At 46.7% G+C, this 21,590-nt stretch overlaps 1 protein-coding gene across 1 annotated transcript in view; it reads right to left on the bottom strand.

The window, feature by feature from the left end:
• The window catches only part of Adam19 (ADAM metallopeptidase domain 19), an 89,165-nt gene that overhangs the window by 60,715 nt on the left and 6,860 nt on the right, over positions 1-21,590 (bottom strand). Inside the window, exon 3 of the mRNA XM_059270391.1 lies at positions 19,942-20,012. Within this exon, the coding sequence (XP_059126374.1) occupies positions 19,942-20,012 (71 nt within the window). The remainder of the gene's footprint in view (positions 1-19,941; positions 20,013-21,590) is intronic.

Raw genomic sequence — 21,590 nt, 5'->3', positions numbered from 1 at the left:
CCTGAAGACCACAAACTTACCTGCCTCAAAGTTGTGTGCTTCTGGTTAAATACGCAGGAACTATTCTAAACCTGCCCCACGATTCTTAGCATCTCGGAACAAGAGTGAATAGCATCAAAACTTGAAGGGCCCTCCTGGACCACAGGAGATCATTGTCCCAACCTGCCTGGCATCTGGGCCAAGTTCTAGGGATGAGAGTGGCCTAATTTGCTTTAGCGAAATGCTCCTCTCTCACTACACTACTGACTGGGTTCCTGGGAATCAGTCAAGGCGCTTGCTCTTACTCAGCCAAATAACTGGGTCACAAGTCAGGACTGGCATCTAAATGTCCTGGAAAATGACACCTGCATCCATCCATACCAGAGGCCCCACCCAGCAGATGCTCTCAAAGAATCTATCATCCCTGATCCTGCCCAAACCAAGTGAGTGCCACCCATATCCCTTCCACAAACTTTTTCATGGGATAGAATTAGCATGCAAGCCAGGGAATCTACCACAACAAAACAATCTTCATACCCTACCCTCTCTGTTCAAGTCTTCCTCATTTACAGATAAAGGATCTGAAAAGAGTAAAAGCAACATATCAACATGGTGGTTCTAATTTGTTTCCAAACCCAGCAGTCTTGATACCCAAGGGTATGTGAAATACTAGGGGTGGCTAAGTCAGGCGTTGGGCAGAAGGATGTTCACTCAACCTCATTCCTACTGAGTATCGGAGGCAGTGTAAGAGGGTGTAGAAAGCCTGTGTTCCTCATGTCCTGATTTCATCACACACTTTTAAGTGCTTGGCTGTACTCCAGGACCTCTTCTGGGTCCCGGATCCTATAACCGCAACCCCACTCACCCCACAAATATTGACCAAGGCCAGTCATGTGCCAGGCACTGTGCTAGGGGATTGAGAATCAGCCCTCAGAGGTAGGTAGCATTTCCAACCCTGTGGAGACCTGCCTCTCCCAGGATGAAGATCAGAGGAGGTGAGTCATGAAAGTACCAGAAAAGAGTTGAGTTAGGACCCTTAGCAACTCATGAAGAGCTGCTGGGCCACGTGAAGGTAGGTCTTACCAGCAAGTCCTCAAGTCAGTCTCCATTTCACAACCCACCTTCCTTCCTTCTTAGAACTGGTAAGATAACCAATTTCCAGTTTCCTCTAACCAGTTGTTTACAAAATATGTGCACACGTATTCCTGTGTGTGAGTGTATGCGTGTGTGATTGTGTGGGTGCTGAGGGTGAGGCTGGTCTAGACACCAAGAGCGTGTCCCTCGCTCCACTCTTCCCAGTCACATTTCTACACCACATACCTAAGGATCTAGTCTGACCTTTGCATTCATGTGTAAGCCCTAGGATTTGGTTAAGTCAAGCAATAAAGAGCTTCAGAAACAGGGCCCCTGTTAGTCCTCCCAAGCTTAGATCACCCTTTCCTTCATCCCTCCAAAGGAATCCTTTTTCCCAGAATTCCCTTCTCCAGAAAGAAGGTTTTGAAAAAAAGAAACCATGCTTGATATAATGCAGCCATTATAGCCACTTGGCCCATCTGGACCTCTCTCAAGGGAGGCTGATGCAAGAGAATATGAGGCCCCTGCCAGTTTTCCACGAACACGTCCCCTGGGGGGAGGGGAGGGGATCATGGGGGCACATGGAAGCCATGGAAGAGACTAGAAAAGAGCCTTATGCCCTTGAGTCATAAAGACCTGAAAAGACCCAGTTTGGTCAAGAAGCTGAGTGCCTGTCCAAGCTCCACCCACTCAATGGTATAACTGTTTGCAACTAAAGCCAATCTGAGACCCCCAGAGAGGCCCCCAAGTGAAACGTGTACTGCTGGATAGGCAGAGGCAGAGAATCCCCTGCTCCTGAGAAATAAAGAACTTAGAATTTTATAAGAGGAAGGGTTGAGGAGATGGCACAGTAGCCAATGGGCTAGCTGTGCAAGCCCGAGAGCCTGAGTTCAGATCGAGTCAGGGACACAGAAGGGTGTCTGGGGGCTTGCTGGCCGGACAGTCTAGACCACTGGTGAGCTCCCAACTTGCTGAGACCCATCTTTAGAAGCAAGGTAGCAATGAGCAATAGAGAAGGAGAACTCTTATCTATCTCTGGCCTCTACATGTGCAGGGACACGTGGTGATGACTAGCGATCATTATCTTCATCTAATGAGAAAACCAAGATCTGAATAAGGACATGGCCTATTCAAGGTCCCACCACAAGCTAAGGACAAACGCAGGGACGTGACACTATTGTCCTGCTCATCACTCAAGCTGAAAATCACGAGATGGTCCCTGCATCCGTCCACCCTCTCTTTCAGACCATATTTGCCCTATCTCCCAATCTCTATGACTCCATCTTACAAATCTCTCAGCCACTCATCCTCCTCCCTCCATATGGGCCACCTTGTCCTCATATCAGACCTAAAACTACTTGGAGTTATCCTAACTGCCTCGTCTATCACTTCCCACTGCTCACAAGATAAAAGCCCGCAAGTCCCTTCAGGGACGACTCATCATCTGTCTCCCCCACCCCCAGCCCTGGGCCTGTCTTCATTTCCTTCCCCCTTGCTCTGTCCTAACCACAGAGAGTATCTCTGCATCTCCCACTTAGTCTTTGGGCCCTTGTTTCTCTTACAAGGACGAGCTGCACACATTTAACCATCACTGAGCAGACTATACCACACCATCCTTCTTCTTTATTTACTGTTCCTAGAAGCCTCCAAGACCTTGACCTAGGACAGTTCTCCTAACAGCACCTTCTGCTTTCTCCATGCTCGAAGCCCAGCTTGTTCTCCACTAGACCCCAAGGCCCTCGATGGCAGGGACTACTGTTCTTGTCACTACTTATCCCAAGGACACCCAGCCACATAGTTGGCACTCATGGTATCTGTTGAATGACAGGAGAGAAGGAGAGAAAAATGAAATGCAGAACTCTTAATGAAGGCTGAGGAGATGGCTCTGTAGATGAAGCGCTTGCAAGGCAAGCACAAAGACCTGAGTTCAATCCCCAGAAGACACATTTTAAAAAACCTGAGTGTGGCCCGGCGGTGGTGGCACATGCCTTTAATCCTAGCACTCAGAAGAAAGAGGCAGGCGGATCTCTGTGAGTTTGAGGCCAGCCTGGGCTACAGAGTGAGTTCCAGGACAGGCGCCAAAGCTACACAGAGGCAAAGACTGGCAGATGCTTGGAGCTCACTGGCCAGATACCTGGGAAGATCTAGCACAATAAAATGTGCTGTCTCAAAACAATTGGAAAATCCAGGACAATAAGATGCCCTGTCTCAAAAACAATTAAAATTGATTCACTGGAATCTTCTGGAAGCCCAGACATGGAAGGAGAAACCAACCTTCCCTTCCCCAACCTTAACACATCACTAGTAAGCTATCTCCAACAATGAGGCTACTTAGGGATGCTGGATTCCAAACAGATGACTAGGACTTGAGTTCTCCTTGATCGAGACCAAATATTTATAGAGTATCTTCTCAGTCCGGATTCTTCTCTCATTCTCCCATTCATCCCTTCTCCCTATGTCATCCAAAGCTGTCCCTCATCCTCACAGACTGAGCTCTAAGGACCCTCTCAGGGAAGGTTCCCAGGACCCCATCACAGACAGAGATGCCCTCTCTCCTTTTGCCTCTTTAGCACTTTATTCAACTCTGCTTTGTTATTGTCCCCCGAGAACAGCACCTAGCACAGGACTATACACAGAGGTACTCAATCAATAGCCCCTGAAATCAAGGTCCTCAAAGAGCAGAAAGTTAGCTGAGGCTCAAAGGGGACATTTCATCAACTGGTAGCTGAATGGGTCATTATAAGGTGGTATATATGAAGGATGGAATACTGTATATATAGCAATTTTAAAAATACTAAAACGTGAACCAGGTGGTGGTGGTGGTGGTGGCGGCGGCGGCGGCACACAACTTTAATCCCAGCACTCAGTGGGCAGAGGCAGATGTATCTCTGTGAGTTCAAGGCCAGCCTGGTCTACAAAGCGAGTTCCAGGACAGCCAGAGCTACACAAAGAAACCTTGTCTCAAAAAACCAAAAAATAAACAAATAAATAAAATACTAAAACATACTGCACCAAGTATAAACCTCAGAAACATTAACCTAAGTGAATTAGAAAATTAGAAAAGAGCACAGAGGCCAGATGGGATGGTACATCCTTGTTGTTCTAGCCCTTAGGAGGGGGCTGCAAGGAGGATCCAGAGCTCATGGCTAGCTTTGGCTACATAGTGAGTCCCACCTGGGCTGCATAAGAAACTGTGTCAGAGAGGTGGATGGGAATAGATGGAGGGAGGAAAGGGGAAAAGACAAAAGGAAAGAGGGAGAGCAGACAAGAGGAGAGGGGGAGGAGAGAGGAAGAGAAGGACAGACTGCCTCATAGTCTTCCAGGAATCACCCAGATTAGGCAAATCTAGAATCAGCAGCTTGAGGTCTATGACTTACAGACTGATGAGGGAGAGAAAGGAGGAAGGACAGCCTCGGCAAAGCACTACAAATGAAGTGACTCAAAACCAGAAGGGTATTACCATAGTCTGGTGTTAGAAGGCCCGCGTTCCCTCTGATGGCTGGAGGCACTATGGGAGGGGCATCCCCAGCCTGGTTCTTGCCTTATGGCACTGGAACTCAATTCTTTGCATGACGTTTTCCCATGGTCATGCCTATGTCCTGACTCCCCTTTCAACAAGGAATCCGGTCACACTGCATTAGGAGTCCACCTTATTCATCTTAACAAAATACATCTGTGACTCAACTTCCAAATAAGATTACTCTGAGTAACTGGGAACCCAGGCTCCAGTGTAAGGATGTGGGCAGATAACAACTCAATTCAATCTGTGACACTGCTAATACGTTCTTCCCGGGATGACGGAAACGTCTCCAAGGTTAGATTACGGTGGAAGCTGCCCAACTGAAAAACAGCAAACTAGTTGCTTTAAATGGGGACACACAGTAGGTTTTATGTGAAGCTATTTGAAAAATAAAGGTAGGTGAGCCTGGGTTTCAAAACCATGGGTGAGGATGTATGTAAAAAGGATGTAAATGTGTAAAGAGGCCAAAGGCAATTTGCCTTCTTGTATACATGTGTTACTTGTAAGTTCCCTTGACTTGGTTCTTACCAGTCAGGAAAGCACCTTCCAAAGACTACAAGTACACTACCCAGCCCAGCACTGCTTATAAAACCTTAAAAAGAAAAGGCAAGTGCAACCTGAATGCCCACTGATAAGAGGAGATGAAATTAACCCAGGCATCTTGGGTATTGCTGAATCTGGATCACGGTGGTTATTCTTCATTGTCAACTTGACATGACTTGGAATCATTGAGGAGATAACCCTCTGGGCATATCTAGACGTTTCCAGGAATGTTTAACTAAGGAAGGAAGACCCACCCATGGGCTCAGGTCCCATGCTGAATAAAAAAGAAGAAAAAAATAGAAAGAAGATAGGCTAGGATCCTAAACTGAATAAAAAGGAAAGAAGAAGAGAAGAAGGATAAGGAGGAGAAAGAGGAGAGTGAGGAGGAGGAGGAGGAGAAAGAGAAGAAGGAGGAGGAGGAAGAAGAGGAGCAGGAGGAAGAGAAACAAAGCTGAGCACCAGTCAGCATTCATTTCTCTCTGCTTCCTGACTACAGACCCAAATGTGATCACCTCATGCTCATCTTATGACATCAACGCCCTACCATAGTAAACTGTATCCCCTTAGACTGAGAGCCAAAACAAACCCTTTCTCCCACAACTTGCTTCTTACCAGGTAGTTCATCATAGCTATGAGAAAAGCAATTAAAAACAGCAAGCCTTTGAGGATTTATTGAATTATTTTTGTGAACTTGATCATTTCTCAGTTTAAGAACTGTTAAGAGTTCATTGTAAGGGGCTGGAGAGAGGGCTCAGTGGTTAATAGTACTGACTGCTTGCTCTTCCGGAGGTCCCAGATTCAATTCCCAGCACCCACACAGCAGCTTACAACTATTCATAACTCCAGTCCCAGGGAACCTAATGACCTTCTTCTGGACTCTATGGGCACTGCACACACATGGTATACAGACATGCATTCAGATAAACACTCATATGAATAAAATAAAAATAAATAAGTAAACTCTCAAAAAACTAATATTAAAACTTAAAAGACAACTGTGATATATTTAGTCAATATATCATAAAGACATTTTAAATGATCATAAGTACATATGAAAACATATCCATAATATATTCTTACACTCAACCATACACAAGTGAAATGGTACACTCTTTGGGCAGACACCTATGGAATGAAAAGTATGATTTATCAAAATTTTAAGAAATTTTAAACATAACCACCACATGATCTTAATTCTGTTGATAGATATCAATCCTATAGAAATATCTACCAAGCACTTAAAGACTTGCACATACCCACTGTAGCGTTATTTGTGGTAACAAGAAATCAGAAATTTCATTCTTCCTTAATAGAAAAACAGTAATTTTTGATCCACAATAACCACTATGGAATCCTATGTCTCCATTAAAAAGAATAAAATGGGCTGGGAAGATAGCTAGTGGGTTACAGCACTAGCTATCTGCAAGCATGAGGATCTGAGTTCAAATCCCCAGCACCCATGTAAAAATCCTGACAGAGATATGCATGCCTACAAACCCAACATTGTGGGCAGGAGACAGAAGGATCCTAAGAGCTTCCTGGCCAGCCAGCCTAGACTGAACAGCAAGCTTTCAGTTCAGTAAGGGACCCTACAAAGTGTAAGATAATAGAAAATAATCACCCAACATCCTTCCAGTTTAGTAGGGGACCCTACAAAGTGTAAGATAATAGAAGATATCACCCAACATCCTTCCAGTACAGTAAGGGACCCTACAAAGTGTAACACAATAGAAGATATCACCAACATCCTTCCAATTCAGTAGGGGACCCTACAAAGTGTAAGATAATAGAAGATACCACCCAACGTTCTTCCAGTTCAGTAGGGGACTTTACAAAGTGTAAGATAATAGAAGATATCACCCAACATCCTTCCAGTTCAGCAAGGGATCCTACAAAGTGTAAGATAGTAGAAGATTTCACCCAACATCCTTCCAGTTCAGTCAGTGAAAGAAAGATCCTATGTTTGAAAGAAAATGGCCCCCAAAGTAGTGGCACTATTAAAAGGTATGACTTTGTTGGAGTAGGTGTGACCTTGTTGGAGGAAGTTGGTGGGGCAGGAGCAGGCTTTGAGATCTCCTATGCTCAAGCTATGCCCAGAGTCACAGTTCACTTCCTGTTGCCTGTGGATCAAGTTATAGAACTCTCAACTCCCAAGATACAGAACTCTCAGATCCTTCTCCAGCACCATGTCTGCCTATACACTGCCATGCCCCATCATGATGATAACGGACTAAACCTCTGAAAATGTAAGCCAGCCCCAATTAAATGCTTTCCTTTATAAGAGTTGCCATTGCCATGGTCATGGTGTCTCTTCATAGCAATAAAAACCCTAACTAACACATCCTATAAAGTGTAAGCTAAAAGATAGCACTCAACATCATGTTTGGGCTTTCTCATTTGTATACACGGGTTCATGCACCCACACATTTACCTGCACATACTACACACACAACACATACCAATCATAATACACACATGCTCTTGCATACGCATACACACACACACACACACACACACACACACACACACACACACACAGCACTACAAAGGGTTAATGTGGAAAAATTTGTCCTGATGACAAATGTCTTAGTTTGATACCTATTGCTGTGATAAAGACCATAAAGAAAAGCAACCTGGGGAGGAAAGGGTTTATTTCAGCTTACACTGATAGTCCACTGTGAAGGGAAGTCAAGGAATGAACAGAAATGTAGAGGCAAGAACTGAAGCATAGACCACCGGGGAAAGTTGCTCACTGACCTGCTCTTCACGGCTTGCTCAGTTTGCTTTCTGATACAACCCAGGACCACCTACCAGAGGTGGCACCGCCCATGGTGGGCTGGGTCCTCTCACATCAATTATTAATCAATAAAATGCTCCACAGGCCAATCTGATGGAGGTAATTCCTCAAGTAAGGTTTCCCCCTTCCTGAGTAACTCTAGTTTTTACTAAGTTAACAAAAAACTAGCCAGCACAACAGATAATTTAAAGTACAAAATCATATATTAAATATGATCTCATTTTTTAAAAAACCCTATAACTTTAATACTTATATAGTTTTGGCCTGAAAATAACATTAATAATGCCCATGTTGTATTTCCAAGTGAAATAAAATAGGTCATAAAATCAAGGGCCCGGTAGGACTCCATTTGGGTAAATAAACAGAGTTAACAAATCTATGAGATACATGAAGTTCATGGTAAGAGATCACTCCCGGGGCTGTTGTTCTCTTACGGCCGACAGCCTGGCGATAAAGGGATCCTCACAGTCTATAACGTCTCCAACGTCTTCCAAATGCCCAGTTTCCCTAACTCTGCAAGGGTCCTTGTGAGGCCACCACCGGGCAGTGGACAGCTTCCTCCCATTGATTTTTCCCTGGTTCCCAATGAAGGGCAGCCAGAAGAAATAAGCTGGAGACAAAAGACGAGGTGCACATCCTTCCTGGCTATGCAGGCAGCCCTGGCTGCAGGCCCAGGGAAGAGACAGAGCCGGAACTGGAAAGCCGATCCCAACTGCCTTATCAGGCAGGTTCAGGCCTCACCATGAGGTCCTGCCCAAACTGACTCTACAGGCCCAGAAAAAGGTACAGTTGGGCCCACACAGGACATGGCTGTTACACTGCATGTTTGAGATACAGTTAGGTCAAACTGGGCATGGCTGGAGAGCAGAAATGAGTTTCCTCCCTGGGGCAGTGGGTTTTAAGGTCAACTCTTCTTGTTACATTTGGGAATCAACTCTGGGGAATTCCCTCTTACATCATTCTTCACTGTTTTTCTGACCCTGCAAAATACAAACAATAGCGGCTATTTATTGCTCTCCCACAGTGCGCCAGCCACTAAAAGCTCCTTAAGGTCCATCATGTTACTGAATTCTATGCATGATCACCGCTGTTAGCTCTACACTATGGATAAGGAACATGAGACTCACAAAGGTTAGGGGACTTGGCAAAGCTTACACCGTGTCTTAACGTCTCTTCCTGTTTCTCTGATAAAAAAAAAATACCCTTGGAAAAGCAACTGAAGGGAGAAAAGATTTTATTCCAGCTCACAGTGCAAGGGTACACCCATCGTAGTAGGGAAATCAAGGCATGGGGAGCTTGAGGCCACTAGTCACATCACATTCAAGAAAATAAACTGGAGACAAAAAAAAATAAATTGTCCCCATCACAAGAAAACCAAGAGCAATGAATGCATGTCACCACTCAGCTCTTCCTCTACTAACACAGTTCCCAGGGAATGGTGCCACCCATGGTGGGTGGGCCTTTCCACCTCAATACAATCAATATAATTCCCCATGTGCTCAGAGCCCTGTCTCTTAGGTGACTCTAGACTCAGTCAAGCTGACAACGCTAACCAGCACACATCTTCAGAGAATAGAAGGAGCCAGGCTCTGGTCCATGGCAGCCTGGATTACCCCCATTACATTACACCGGCATTCTAATTCTAATCAGGGTTTGAGAAGCCAGAAGGCATGGTGTTTTGAATGGGAATGCTCACCACAGGCTCATGTATTTGAATGTTTGGTCTCCAGTTAGCTGAACTATCGGGGAAGGATTAGGAGATGTGGCCTTGTGGAGGAAGTGTGTCACTGGGGTGAGCGTTGAGGTTTCCAAAGCCCACACCAGGCCCTGTGTTGCTCTGGCTCCCTCTTTCTGCCTGCTGTCTGGGGATCAGGTGAGAACTCCCAGCTACTGCTCCAATGTCATTGCCTGCCCACCTGCCTACTCAAACCCCCCGCCATGGTGACTATGGACTAACCCTCCCTCTGAAGCTGTAAGCAAGCTTCCAATTAAATGCCTCCTTTTGTAAGTTGCCTCAGTCATGGTGTTACATCACAGCAGAGGAATAGTAACTAAGAAGGACAAGGGAAAGACATGGGAAAAGTGCTGTGCTCATATTAACCAAGAAGAGTTCAAAGCATACCGAGGCAGGGAAGGCAAAATCATCCCTTCGTTAAGAGGCTTGGATTATGGGGTGGAGGTGATAGTGTAGTCAGTAAAGGGCTTGCTGGACAAGCGTGAAGACCTGAGTTCAGTCCCCAGAAACCATGCTTTTTACAGACTCACAGGGGCAGGGAGCACAAGTTTGCAATCCTGTACTGGGAAGTGGAGACAGGTGGATCCCTGGAGCTCTCTGGCCAGCCTGGCCTACGTGGTGAGCTCTCGAACACAGGCGCTGCCTCAAAAAAACAAGATGGACAGCTCCAGAAGAACAACACCCATGGCTGACCTGTGGCTTCTACATGCACCCCATGAATGTGCACAAACATGTTATCTGTACACACAGAGAGAATGAAAGAGAGACAGACAGGCAGACGGGCAGGCAGACAGACTGACTGACTGATTTAGACCAACTTGGACTTTGGCTCACATCAATCTCTTTGTCTCTCACCCCACCAAGGTGACCCTGAAAAATTATAAATGTTTCAGGGACCCATTTTGCAAGCAGACTAACGCAGGTCCCTATATCTCATACAGTGACTGTGGCGATGACATTAACCAGCCATGTCAGGGCTGCAGTATGGGCCTGTTATGTGGGCATCTGCCACATTGTAGTGATTATCCCTAGTTATCTTCATCCCTAAGTTCTCTAGCAGAGTGACCGGCAGAGAGGTTGTCACGGAACTTAGGTAAGCAACTACCGCACAGGTTTCTCAACATGTTTTCTTCCTGTCACTTTCTCGCTGATAATGCCTTGCATCATCCAAGAGTCTCAGAAAGTCTGTTCTAGAAGTAATCTGTAGACACAGGCCTGGAAGCCCTGCTAGAGGCTGATGTAGGAGCATCAGTTGATCAAGGACATTCTGGACAACTTAGTACCAAACCCGGTCTCAAAATAAAAAGTAAAAAAGAAGGCTGAAGGTACAGCTAAGTGGCAGAACACTAGCCTGGCATGTGAAGCTCTAAGTTCAATTCCCAGTAACACACACACACACACACACACACACACACACACGCACGCACGCACGTGTGCACACACACACACACAGAGTTCAATTCCCAGTAACACACACACACACACACACACACACACACACACACACACGAGAGAGAGAGAGAGAGAGAGAGAGAGAGAGAGAGAGAGAGAGAGAGAGAGAGAGAGGAAATTTTTTTTTAAATTTTTTAATTAACCCAGGAGACTGGAGAGATGCGACAGCAGTTAAGAGCACTGGCTGCTCTTCCTGGGGATCCATGTTCAATTCCCAAACCCACATGGCGGGACACAGCTGTCTATAACTCCCGTTCCAGAGGATCTGACCCCCTCTTCCACCTCCATGTGCACCAGGTATACACCGGTACACAGACATACATGCAGGGAAAACACTCATACAACTAAAACACAGTCACAAAATAATTTAAAAATAAAGTTAACACATACTGAAAACCTACTTGACATGTATCAGACACTGGACTAAGTAGATATATTACAATATGTCATCTCTAAGCCACAAGCAAATGCTGTCATGTTTGTTTCCTGGGTTTGGTGGGTTAAGACTGCAGAAGCTTGCTTTTTCAAAGCTCTAGAAGCTAAAAGATTAAAATCAGTTTTACTGTGCCAAAATCAAGGCTTCACCAGGAAAAAGTGCCTCTTCCAGCACAGGTGGTTGCCACTGATCCTTGGCTTACGCATACATCACTCCATTCTCTGCCTACATGGTCACATCATCATCTCCCGCCTGGGATCAAATCTCCCCCTGCCTCTTTCTTAAAGGCGGAGCCTCTGAGGTTCAGCCTCCACACACCTTGTTCATTTCCATTTTGGAGGCTGCCTGACACTCTGGGTAACTGTGTAGCTGCATGCTTTCAGAAGACCACTCCTAATTATTATTAATACTTTGAGATCAACTTTGAACAAGGGACCCTGAAAAGGTATTGTTTCCAGTAACTGGAAATGATGCTGCCTTAGTCCTCTCAGGGTGCTGTAACAAAATACCACAAGCGGAGCAGCTTATAAACAACAGAAACCAATGTCTCATGATTCTAGAATAGTTGGTTTTGGCCAAGAGCCTCTTTGCTTCCTAGATACTCATTCTAGCTGCATCTTCATGTAGCAAGAGCATTCTGGAGACTCTCAGAAGGCCACCTAACTCATGTTATAAATGTAGAGACTGCCTGACCCAATCACCTCACCAAGCCATACCTAACACATCACCTTAAGGGGCTAGGACTTCAATTCATGGACATGAAAGAGACATAAACCTCCAGTCCATGGTAACTAGACAGTCTGCTTATGCACAAGTGTGGTTGAGAATCCAACTTGCACAGACATCGTATCAGACACTCCGCTATTCTACTTGTTCTACAATGCCAGGGCTTCTGCACAACATGGCAACTGTAAAGTGAAACAAATCTGTCTGCCAGCTGCAGAGGGAAACTGCATCTCAAACAGAACTTCCAGGTCATTCCAGGGCAAGGCACCCAACACAGCACTCAGAATTCATATGCACGCATGCGTTCATTCATTGCCTTCGATGGAGTAGGACTGGGTCTTTTCTTCATATTTCCCACCTAAAAAAATGTCTGTGAAAATGTTTAGATACCCACAGGCAGCTCTCATCAAATTCTGTCCTCCCCACCCATCCATCCAGCTGCTTCCTTGGCACCAAGTCTCACAGGATTAACTGCAGGGAACCGGGAGCCCAGCTGCACGCAGGCTTTGCAAAAACATTTTGAATACTTGAGATCTGCCAAATACTTGGTTAAAGTATGATATCCTTTAATTTCTTGGGCCATGTGTATTTTAAGTGAAATGTAATCCATATGTCTGTGATTCATTTAAATGCAACTCGGCAAAGCACGGTCTGCTAAAGGCACTGGGACACCAGCTAAGCCTTTCCCAGCATCTCTTTGACCCAGGAAACTGAATCTTGCCAACAACCAATGAAATTTCTGAGCAGAGGGGGGCAAAGGGAGGTGTCCTCTCCTCTAGGTAAGATGTTGAAGTCTGCCGCGGTGTGAGAAGATGCTGGGATGGAGCATGGTAGCAGGAGCACTATGCTTGGCTCGCTTTTGTCTGAATTAGCTGAATAACTAATTCTACAAGAACTCCATGGAAGAAAACTGTGGGGATGAGAGGGAGTAAGTAATTCAAGTCGTCTGTTGAAGGAAGCCCTCTGCCTGCCGGATGATTGGCCCACTCCTCTGTTCCTCTGTCATTAAACAACCCAACTGGGGCTAAGAGGGGAGGAAGAAAATGAGAAAGCTGGGGAGGCGGGTGGCTCACACTTGTAATATCATTACTTAGGAAGTAGGCCAGAGGATTGCCATGAGTTTGGTGACATCCTGACTAGTGAGTAAGACCCAGTCTTTTTGAAAAAGAAAGAAAGAAAGAAAGAAAGAAAGAAAGAAAGAAAGAAAGAAAGAAAGAAAGAAAGAAAGAAAGAGAGAAAAAGAAAGGAAGGAAGGAAGGAAGGAAGAAAAGAAGCAGGAAAACAAAACAATGCCAAATGACTTCATTTTCTAGAGTGACTCTAAAGTTTCAGGACAATAAAATCAATCTCCTTTTCTATAATAACTGAACTGTGAAGAGAGCTTATTGTCAACAGTCAGGGTGGATATTAAGACCCCTAAAACTCTAACCCGCCAAAAGCTATAATGGGTATTTCAACTCCCAAAGCTCTAAATGCCCAACATGCATTAATAATAACAGCATAAAATAACACAAATATCAACTGTTTTTGATGAGCCTTGTACCCTTGAAATCAAAAGATGTCACATTGATTGATTGATTGATTGATTTCACTATGCAGCGCTGGCTGTCCTGGCACTAGCTCTGTAGACCAGACTGGCCTCGAACTCACAGAGATCCATGCCTCTGGAGTGCTGGGATTAAAGGCCTGCACTACCACTGCCCAACTGTCACTCTCTTCTTGAGACCAAATCTAAATGTCACTGTGGTTTGGACTCAAGGTAGGAGGGTATACTCAAGAGAGGAGAGTCCCAAGATGTGCTCAGGGGACAAGCGGAGAAAACGACATGGCCACAGGTCCTCCTGTGCTGGCACAAGGTTTCTCATTTGCTTGTTTCGGTTGTTTTTGAAACAGGGTCTCCTACAGCTCAGATGTCCTCAAACTCAAGAGCATAGGCCAAGATGGCCTTGAACTGCCCGCCCTCCCTCCTCCTCCTCTGGGATGTTGGGATTACAGACATGTACCACCATGGCCAATTTATATCCTTCTAGAAATGGAATCCAGCGTCTCGTGCACGCTAGGCCAGCACTCAGTGAACTGAGCTACATCCCCAGTCCTCATTTGCTCTTGAAGGTGACCTTGTCCTACAGTGATTTGGCCCACCGGCTCACTCCATCTTGGGTTGAACAGGTCAGTGGACCCTCTCTCAGAAACAGTAACCAAGAGGGCAGAGACTTAGGGCCCACAGCTCCCCAGAGAAGTTTTGTGCAGCACATAAGACTTGTCAAACACAGCCCCTGGGTAAATGGCAGTCTTCAAACAGGGGTAAGTCACAGAGAAAAAATACTATGGACGCATGCCACCAAATTACAGGCTGTGAACAGCAGTCTGTAATTTCCAGCCTGTAATTCCCTCCTGCTCTTTCTGCTGCCTGAACTGGTGAGTCCTAAGCTAACAGTTCACCCCAACTTCAAGGACATGGTTTGTGACATGGTTTTTCATCATCCTGCTGCCCTCTCCGGGGGAGGGGGAGGGGGAGTCTCCTGAAGCAGGAACTTCCTATTTCCACATACATAGTGTCCTTTAAACAGGTAATACAAGAAGACCCTTGAAGTCCAAATCAAAACAAAAATCCCATTTTACACAAGAGAAAGCTGAGGCTCAGGAGGGCGGGCGGGTGTGTCTGTCAACTCCACATCATCTCACTGAACTTAGGGCTATGTCCACCAGAATGGATGCCTGCCTCACGTGACCACCCCCTAACAACTATGCAATGTTCCCAAATTATACAAAGTGCAAATATTAGATATTATCATAAATAACACCATAATGCTTTCCCGAGACAGGGTGGTATAATTTTCATGACAGTCAGGCATGTAACGGTACAGAACAGTTAATATGGTAAAATCTCCTTTCTTGGAACTGGAAACATGGCTCAGAGCTTAAAAGCACCGGCTGCTCTTCCAGAGGACCCGAGGTTCAAATCTCAGCACCCACATGGCAGCTCACAACTGTAACTCAGTTCCAGGAGATCTGACACCACCGAGAGTACCAGACATACACATGGTGCTCGCGCACACAAGCAGGCAAAACACCCATGCACACACAATAAAAATAAATAAAAACATTTTTTTAATCTCCTTATATTTTCTTCCCAGCTATACTAGGAGTCTCTGTATCAGCTTCCCTGTGACTGCACGTGACAGGATCCATGTTCTCACAGGCACAGGGAAGGTCTAGAAAATCCCCACCAGGCAGCCCTGAGCTCTCCTTGCGAGCAGCAAACCTCTACCGCTTTATTGCCTTGGCACGGCTATGTGCTTTACAATGAGCATGCTCCGGCTGCGCAATTGGCCAACAGTGGAGCAAAGATAACAGTTGTCCTTTACTGAGTGTGCAACACAAGGCAGACACTGGGTTAGGTCCTCTATGCCCACCTCAGCATCTCAGCCTCCTCGTGGCTCTGGGACGCAGGACTGTGATTATAGTGCTGGGTGAAGAAGGGACTGAGGCTTCAAGACACCCACCGGGAGGCTGTTAAGTGGTAGAGACAGCATCCGAATGCAAGACCCAGCCTGAAGCCATGTACCCATTTTCTTACAGGGGTCACTTCTTTTTTTTTTTTTTTTTTGGCCGGTGCTCCAGAGAAAAGGAGCTGGGACCAGTCACAGGGATGGCACCAACTTATCCTGAGCTGCCTAAAGTGGAGAAGATGATGCCCAGGCTGCTGACTCTGCTAAAGGGCTGCCTGCCACATCCTATCTCCTGGCCCCTCCCCCGGCTCCACCGTCCTCACCATTCTAGGCAAGGCTCTCTCCATGTGTGAATTCCATTAAAGGCCTGCTCACTGCTATTTTGGGCTGTGCATTAGCACGAGGACTTTGATTTGATGGGAAAAAACCAGACACCTCTGAGTGATGAAAAACAAATTTCAATATCCTTCCTCTAGCCATTGTCCCAGAAGCCCTTGCCCATGGCTCCTGGGAGGCCAGAGAATCCAACATATGAGCAGACATAAGGAAGTGGGACAGGGATGCTGAAATCCTCACCATCTACAGGACCTCTGAATTTGACTATTCTCTCCCTGATACCATCTCACCCCTTCAGGTCTCCACTCCAATTCCCCAAGGTCATTCCTGAATACCATTCATCAACATCTGCTCCCTCCCACCCCCGGCTCTTCCGGAGCCCGCAGTGTTTGGCTTCCTGTATACAGTTCTTATCATCTGGCACACTGTACAGTAACTGTTCACTTACTGTTTTCCCTCCCACTATACCAAGAGCTCCACGATGACAGAACTCTTTTCCCCACAGCTCAACCTGCCTGGGGACCTACACACCAGTGCATGGAACATGGCAGGCGACAGCAGATAGGAAGAGCAAAGGAATCTACCAGGAGGGTAACGGAATAGAGAGCTTGGGAAGTGTCTGAGCACAGGGCCTAGATTCCCTAGATACCACTGCAAGAAAGAAATGTTAACACAGTAACTAGAAAACTCAGAAAGAAAAAAAAAAAAATCTCCTCAGCCCAGAGCTGTTTTGAATCTGGGCTTGCCGGCACTGTGAATGAGAGAGCTTGGGGAAGTAAACACACCAGGAAGTTGTGTGCAGTTGGAGTCAATTCAGCTTGGTAACATGTGTGCAAAAACAACAAGTCCGATTTGGATGAAAATAGCAGGAAGTCCTTCCCCAGGGACACCTGGTGAGGTCAGCTCGGCTGCTTCCATTCTGGTCAGTCTGTAGCCTCCAGAGCTCAAGGAGGCCAGGCACCATATCTAGACCCACGGGCCTCGCTGGGAGTTGCTGGCCAGGCACACACAACAGGGTGCAGCTGTGAGGAATCCCTAGCACTTCAGTAGGGGCATGAAAAACCACAACAGGGCCTGCTCAGTGAAACCTTGCCTTCCCCAGTTCAAGCCTAGAACCCATGTAAAAATAGCCAGGCATGGTAACAGGTACTTGTAATCCTGGAGATAAAGGGAGACAGGCAGATCCCTGCGGCTCTTGACTGGAGTGAACTCCAGGCCAATGAGAGATCTTGTTTCAAAATAAGGTAGGCAGCATTCCTGAGGAGCGACACCTGAGGTAAAGCCCTGACCTCTGAGCACACACGCACTCACTTGGGCACACACACAATGAAATTAAAAAGTAATTTAAAAAAAAAAAATCACCATACCTAACAATTCCATGTGCTCACATTATATGCTTTGACCACGCCATCCATTCCTCACAACCAACCGCATGAGGAGGCCATTACTACCCTCCTCCCAGATTTCAGCAGCCCGACCTAGACCACACATCACAACTCCAGATCGAAGCCAGGGACACAACTGATTTCCACTCACCCTCCTCATACACTTGCTGAGTGACTTCAGGCCAGCGCTGTGTACCTGTGCGTGAGACTGCAGTGTTCCGTACGTAGTCTCTAAGACATCTTCCTGTTCTAACTTCCCCAGATCTTCTGCAGAAGACCCAACATAGAAGGAAAAGACAAGGACGGAGGGCCCTTGCTTGGCTGCTCCAGCCAAGGATCTGCCCCTGACCGGATCATCAATTCAGCTGGCCGGAGGAAGGTTAAGGGTAACAAGTCCCACGTGGGGTAAACAGGACAGACACAGGTGACGTAAGAAGTGTTAGCCACTCGGCAGAGCCAGTGAGGCACCAAAGCAGATCCCCGAGAGAGGCCAAGCACAAGCTAGCCCTCCCTGGGCCTTTTCTTGTAGGATCACAGCATCAGAATCAAAGAGAAGCCCTGAGCAAGGAGGCGCTTCCCACGCCAGGTACCCAGCCAGCCAGGCCTGTCCCAGGGAGTGGAAGGAAGGAAACATTCCGGCAAACCAGTGAAACGCGCGTTTGGCTCAGGAGGAAAAGAGTCAACATGGCAGTGATGCTCATCTTTCTGGTGTGCGGAAAGCCAGTGCCCCGGAGGCAGAGAGAAGAAGGGGGCAGAGTGAGAGCCCTGTGTTATGTAGCAATTTCTTCCATGGTAAACCCCAGCTCTGTAAGTCATAGGGCGCTTGCTGTAAAGCGGTGGTTCTCAACCTGTGGGTCCTGACCCCCTTTGAGGTCACACACCAGATATTTATATTATGACTCATAACAGCAGCAAAATTACAGTTATGAAGTAGCAACAAAATAATCTTACGATTGGCGGGGGTGGGGGTCACCACAACATGAAGAACTGTATTAAAGGGTGCTAGCATCAGGAAGGTTGAGAACCACTTACTCTAGAGGGAGTGAAAACATCTCATTCTGTTGGGAAGCTCATGAAACTCAGGAAGTAAACCACTCAAGGCTTCAAGGAAGTCCCTGGAAATGACCAGAATCACTAGATCCCTCCTCCTCAACTGTATAAGGCAGTAAGGACTACCTCCCTCCCCTAGGCTCGGCCCAGCCCAGCTCCCTGGAGGAGGCTCAGACCACCTGAGCTGCCTGCAAGCCATGCAGTGAGCCCTGGGCTTCCAGCTTTCGTGAGCTGCTGCTACCCATGCCGGGCAGGCCTTGGTGAGACTGCTATCCTTGGAGTCACGTCTGTATCTGTAACCCCTCGTCCTGTTGCTATAAAAATTACTGGGTCACAAAGTTGAACTTTGGTGGCATCCTTACTTTGCTCTATTACTGGTAAGCAGATCTTTGTTCACAATTCCCCGAGAGTAGTGTCACAAAACACCCTGTCCCTGTACCGGTGGGTGTGTTACCCTTTCACCACACTGCGGACTCCAGTGATCCTTTTCTGCAAGTGTCCAAAGAGCCCAAATTTGGAATAAATCCTTCTTCTCCCTTTCCACCCAAGACAAGCAGCCATTCCCACCCTTTTGGATGGGGAAGGCCTTGCTCTAACCCTTTCTTGGCAGTGAGACTTTCATTACTCATCAGCTTCCAGGGTGTTTCAGGGGCTGCCAAGAGCAGACGGGCAGCCATCCAAACCAAGCATCCTTATCTCCAGCGTGTATGTGGACGCTGCAAGTCAGACCATCCGTGGGGAAATCATAAAGGCCGTCAGAGTCCCTGGCCAAGTACGAAGAGCTCTAGGGGGCCAGGTAGACTGGGGCTGAAGGAAGAATGGGCCATCAATGGATGGCCACAGCCAGGCGGTGTCATCTATTCATCCCCTTCCTCCATGAATCGAGACAGTTAGGCCGGAAATCAATACGGGGATATTTCTGAACTGGGCCACCGCCCAGCATGAATGAGGTTGGGGAGAAGCTGGGCCCGTGGAAGCCAGGAGGCTTCGGGCAAAGCCCTTCTCAGCAGATTCTTGGGTAGATGAAAGAATCAGGGTCAGAGGTGCCAAATCCCTGCCCAGCCTGCTCCTGCTTCTCCCTGTCTTCCTCTACTCGCCTCCACTTCCTGCCATACACTGGGCTGGAGCTGGGTCGGCAGCTGCTTCCAGTCCCTTCCCGCCCTTACACACACACACACACACACACACACACACACAGAGTGAACTCCAAGAAACACCGGAAATACAGCCCAAGGAAATCCAAGCAGGATGTGAAGCAGCCCAGCCATCTCCCAGCGGTCAAGAGACCAAGGAAGAGCTCTCTCTTGGCAGGATGCCCCACAGAGACCAAGGATGGCGAGCTTGGGGACCATGCCACTCAGCTTCTTCCTTTCATACTGTGACACCTGCCTCAGACTGGCACTACAGGCGAGTTGACTGTTTGGTGTCAGACAGGAGAAGGGAGAAATCCACTTACTCATTTTTCTCCAGGTCCAGGATCAGCTCTCGCCCTTCAGCCATGACCCTGAGCTCCGCTGTGAGTGGATGCTAAAAACAACAATAAAAGGATGTCAGTTCCTGGAAGCAGGGACCGAGGCTCCCAGGGCCCAGCACCGGATCTGACAGTACCAGCACAGGGATCCTCCGGAAGCCGGCGAGGGAAGTTCATTAGCCTTTCCAGCCTCAGCTTGAAGTGACCTCAGTCCCCAAACAACCCAAATCTTCCCCATCTGCTTTCAGCCAAAAAGCAAAGGAGAGAAAATCAAGCTGAGGTTCAAAGCTGAGCAGGTACATGCGGTCCTGTGAAGGTCCACACAGGGAGACCTGACCCTCAGTACCTGGAGAGTCAGACCCATGGTTGCTGTGCAGGATGACATCTGTGGTTGTGTGTACCTGGACATGTTACCAAGCCTCCCGACACCTCTGCTTCCTCTTTCCTCACGTGGGGTACTAATAACCAACCTTACAAGGATCCTTAAGGACTAGATGAGAAAACAATTGTAAATAATGTATCACAGTGCCTAGTTCAAAGGAAGCCCTCAATATCATCACATTAGCTATCATCTCAAAATATACCAAAGGATATTCTACAGAGTGAGTTCTTTCATATTTTTTTTTTATTTTATGTGAGCCCTCAATTTGGAAACTCCAATCACCTCAGGGGTGGCAACAAAAAGCACCATAAATTAGGGTTTTATAAGTCCAGAAGTAAATGTTTTTTAAACATACATAAGCAATTTGCCAATGGCCAAACACACTATACACCCAGCACAGATCACCTAAGACAAGCATGAAGAGCAGGCTGAACATCATGGGTAAACTCCCTCCTCTCCCCACGCCCCCCCTCCCAAAAAAAAGAAAGAAAGGAAGAAAAACAACAACATTAAAAAAAAATAGGATATCCTCAGCAAAATCAAAAGGGACAAAGGCCATTTAAAACTGTAAATCATAATGGACACCCTCAGACCCTATGACTGAGAATTTGAACTGAAACCAACCATCTGAAAAGTAATTTGACAATATGGACCAAAAGTTTTTAAATGGCCAGGCGGTGGTGCCGCACGCGCGCGCCTTTAATCCCAGCACTTGGGAGGCAGAGGCAGGCGGATCTCTGTGAGTTCAAGGCCAGCCTGGGCTACAGAGTGAGTTCCAGGACAGGTGCAAAGCTATACAGAGAAACCCTGTCTTGAAAAATTTTAAAAAAAAAAAAGTTTTTAAATGTTTAAAGTAACTCAGCAGTATATGATTGTCTGAAAGGAACTAACGACACTACTTGCATTTTTTAAAAATTTTTGCTGTGTGTGTGTGTGTGTGTGTGTGTGTGTGTGTGTGTGTGTATTGGAGAGGAAACCCAGGACTTTAAGCAAACACGATACAGACTGAGCCACACCCACAGCCCAGTCACATTCCCTTTCTTAATTCCTGATCCTCTCCTTCCCAATTGTGATCTGGGCTCAGGACTTTAAAACCACGAAGGCCTCTGATGATCAAGTACCTTGTGCAATGCCTAATTAACCCTGTTGCCTCATCTTAAGAAGGGTTTGAGGGGCTGGAGAGATGGTTCAGCAGTTAAGAGCACGGGCTGCTCTTCCAGAGGTCCTGAGTTCAATTCCCAGCAACCACATA

Source organism: Peromyscus eremicus, chromosome 8a (assembly GCF_949786415.1).
Source record: "Peromyscus eremicus chromosome 8a, PerEre_H2_v1, whole genome shotgun sequence".
Taxonomy (NCBI): Eukaryota; Metazoa; Chordata; class Mammalia; order Rodentia; family Cricetidae; genus Peromyscus; species Peromyscus eremicus.
This window is presented reverse-complemented; position numbering and strand designations above follow the sequence as displayed.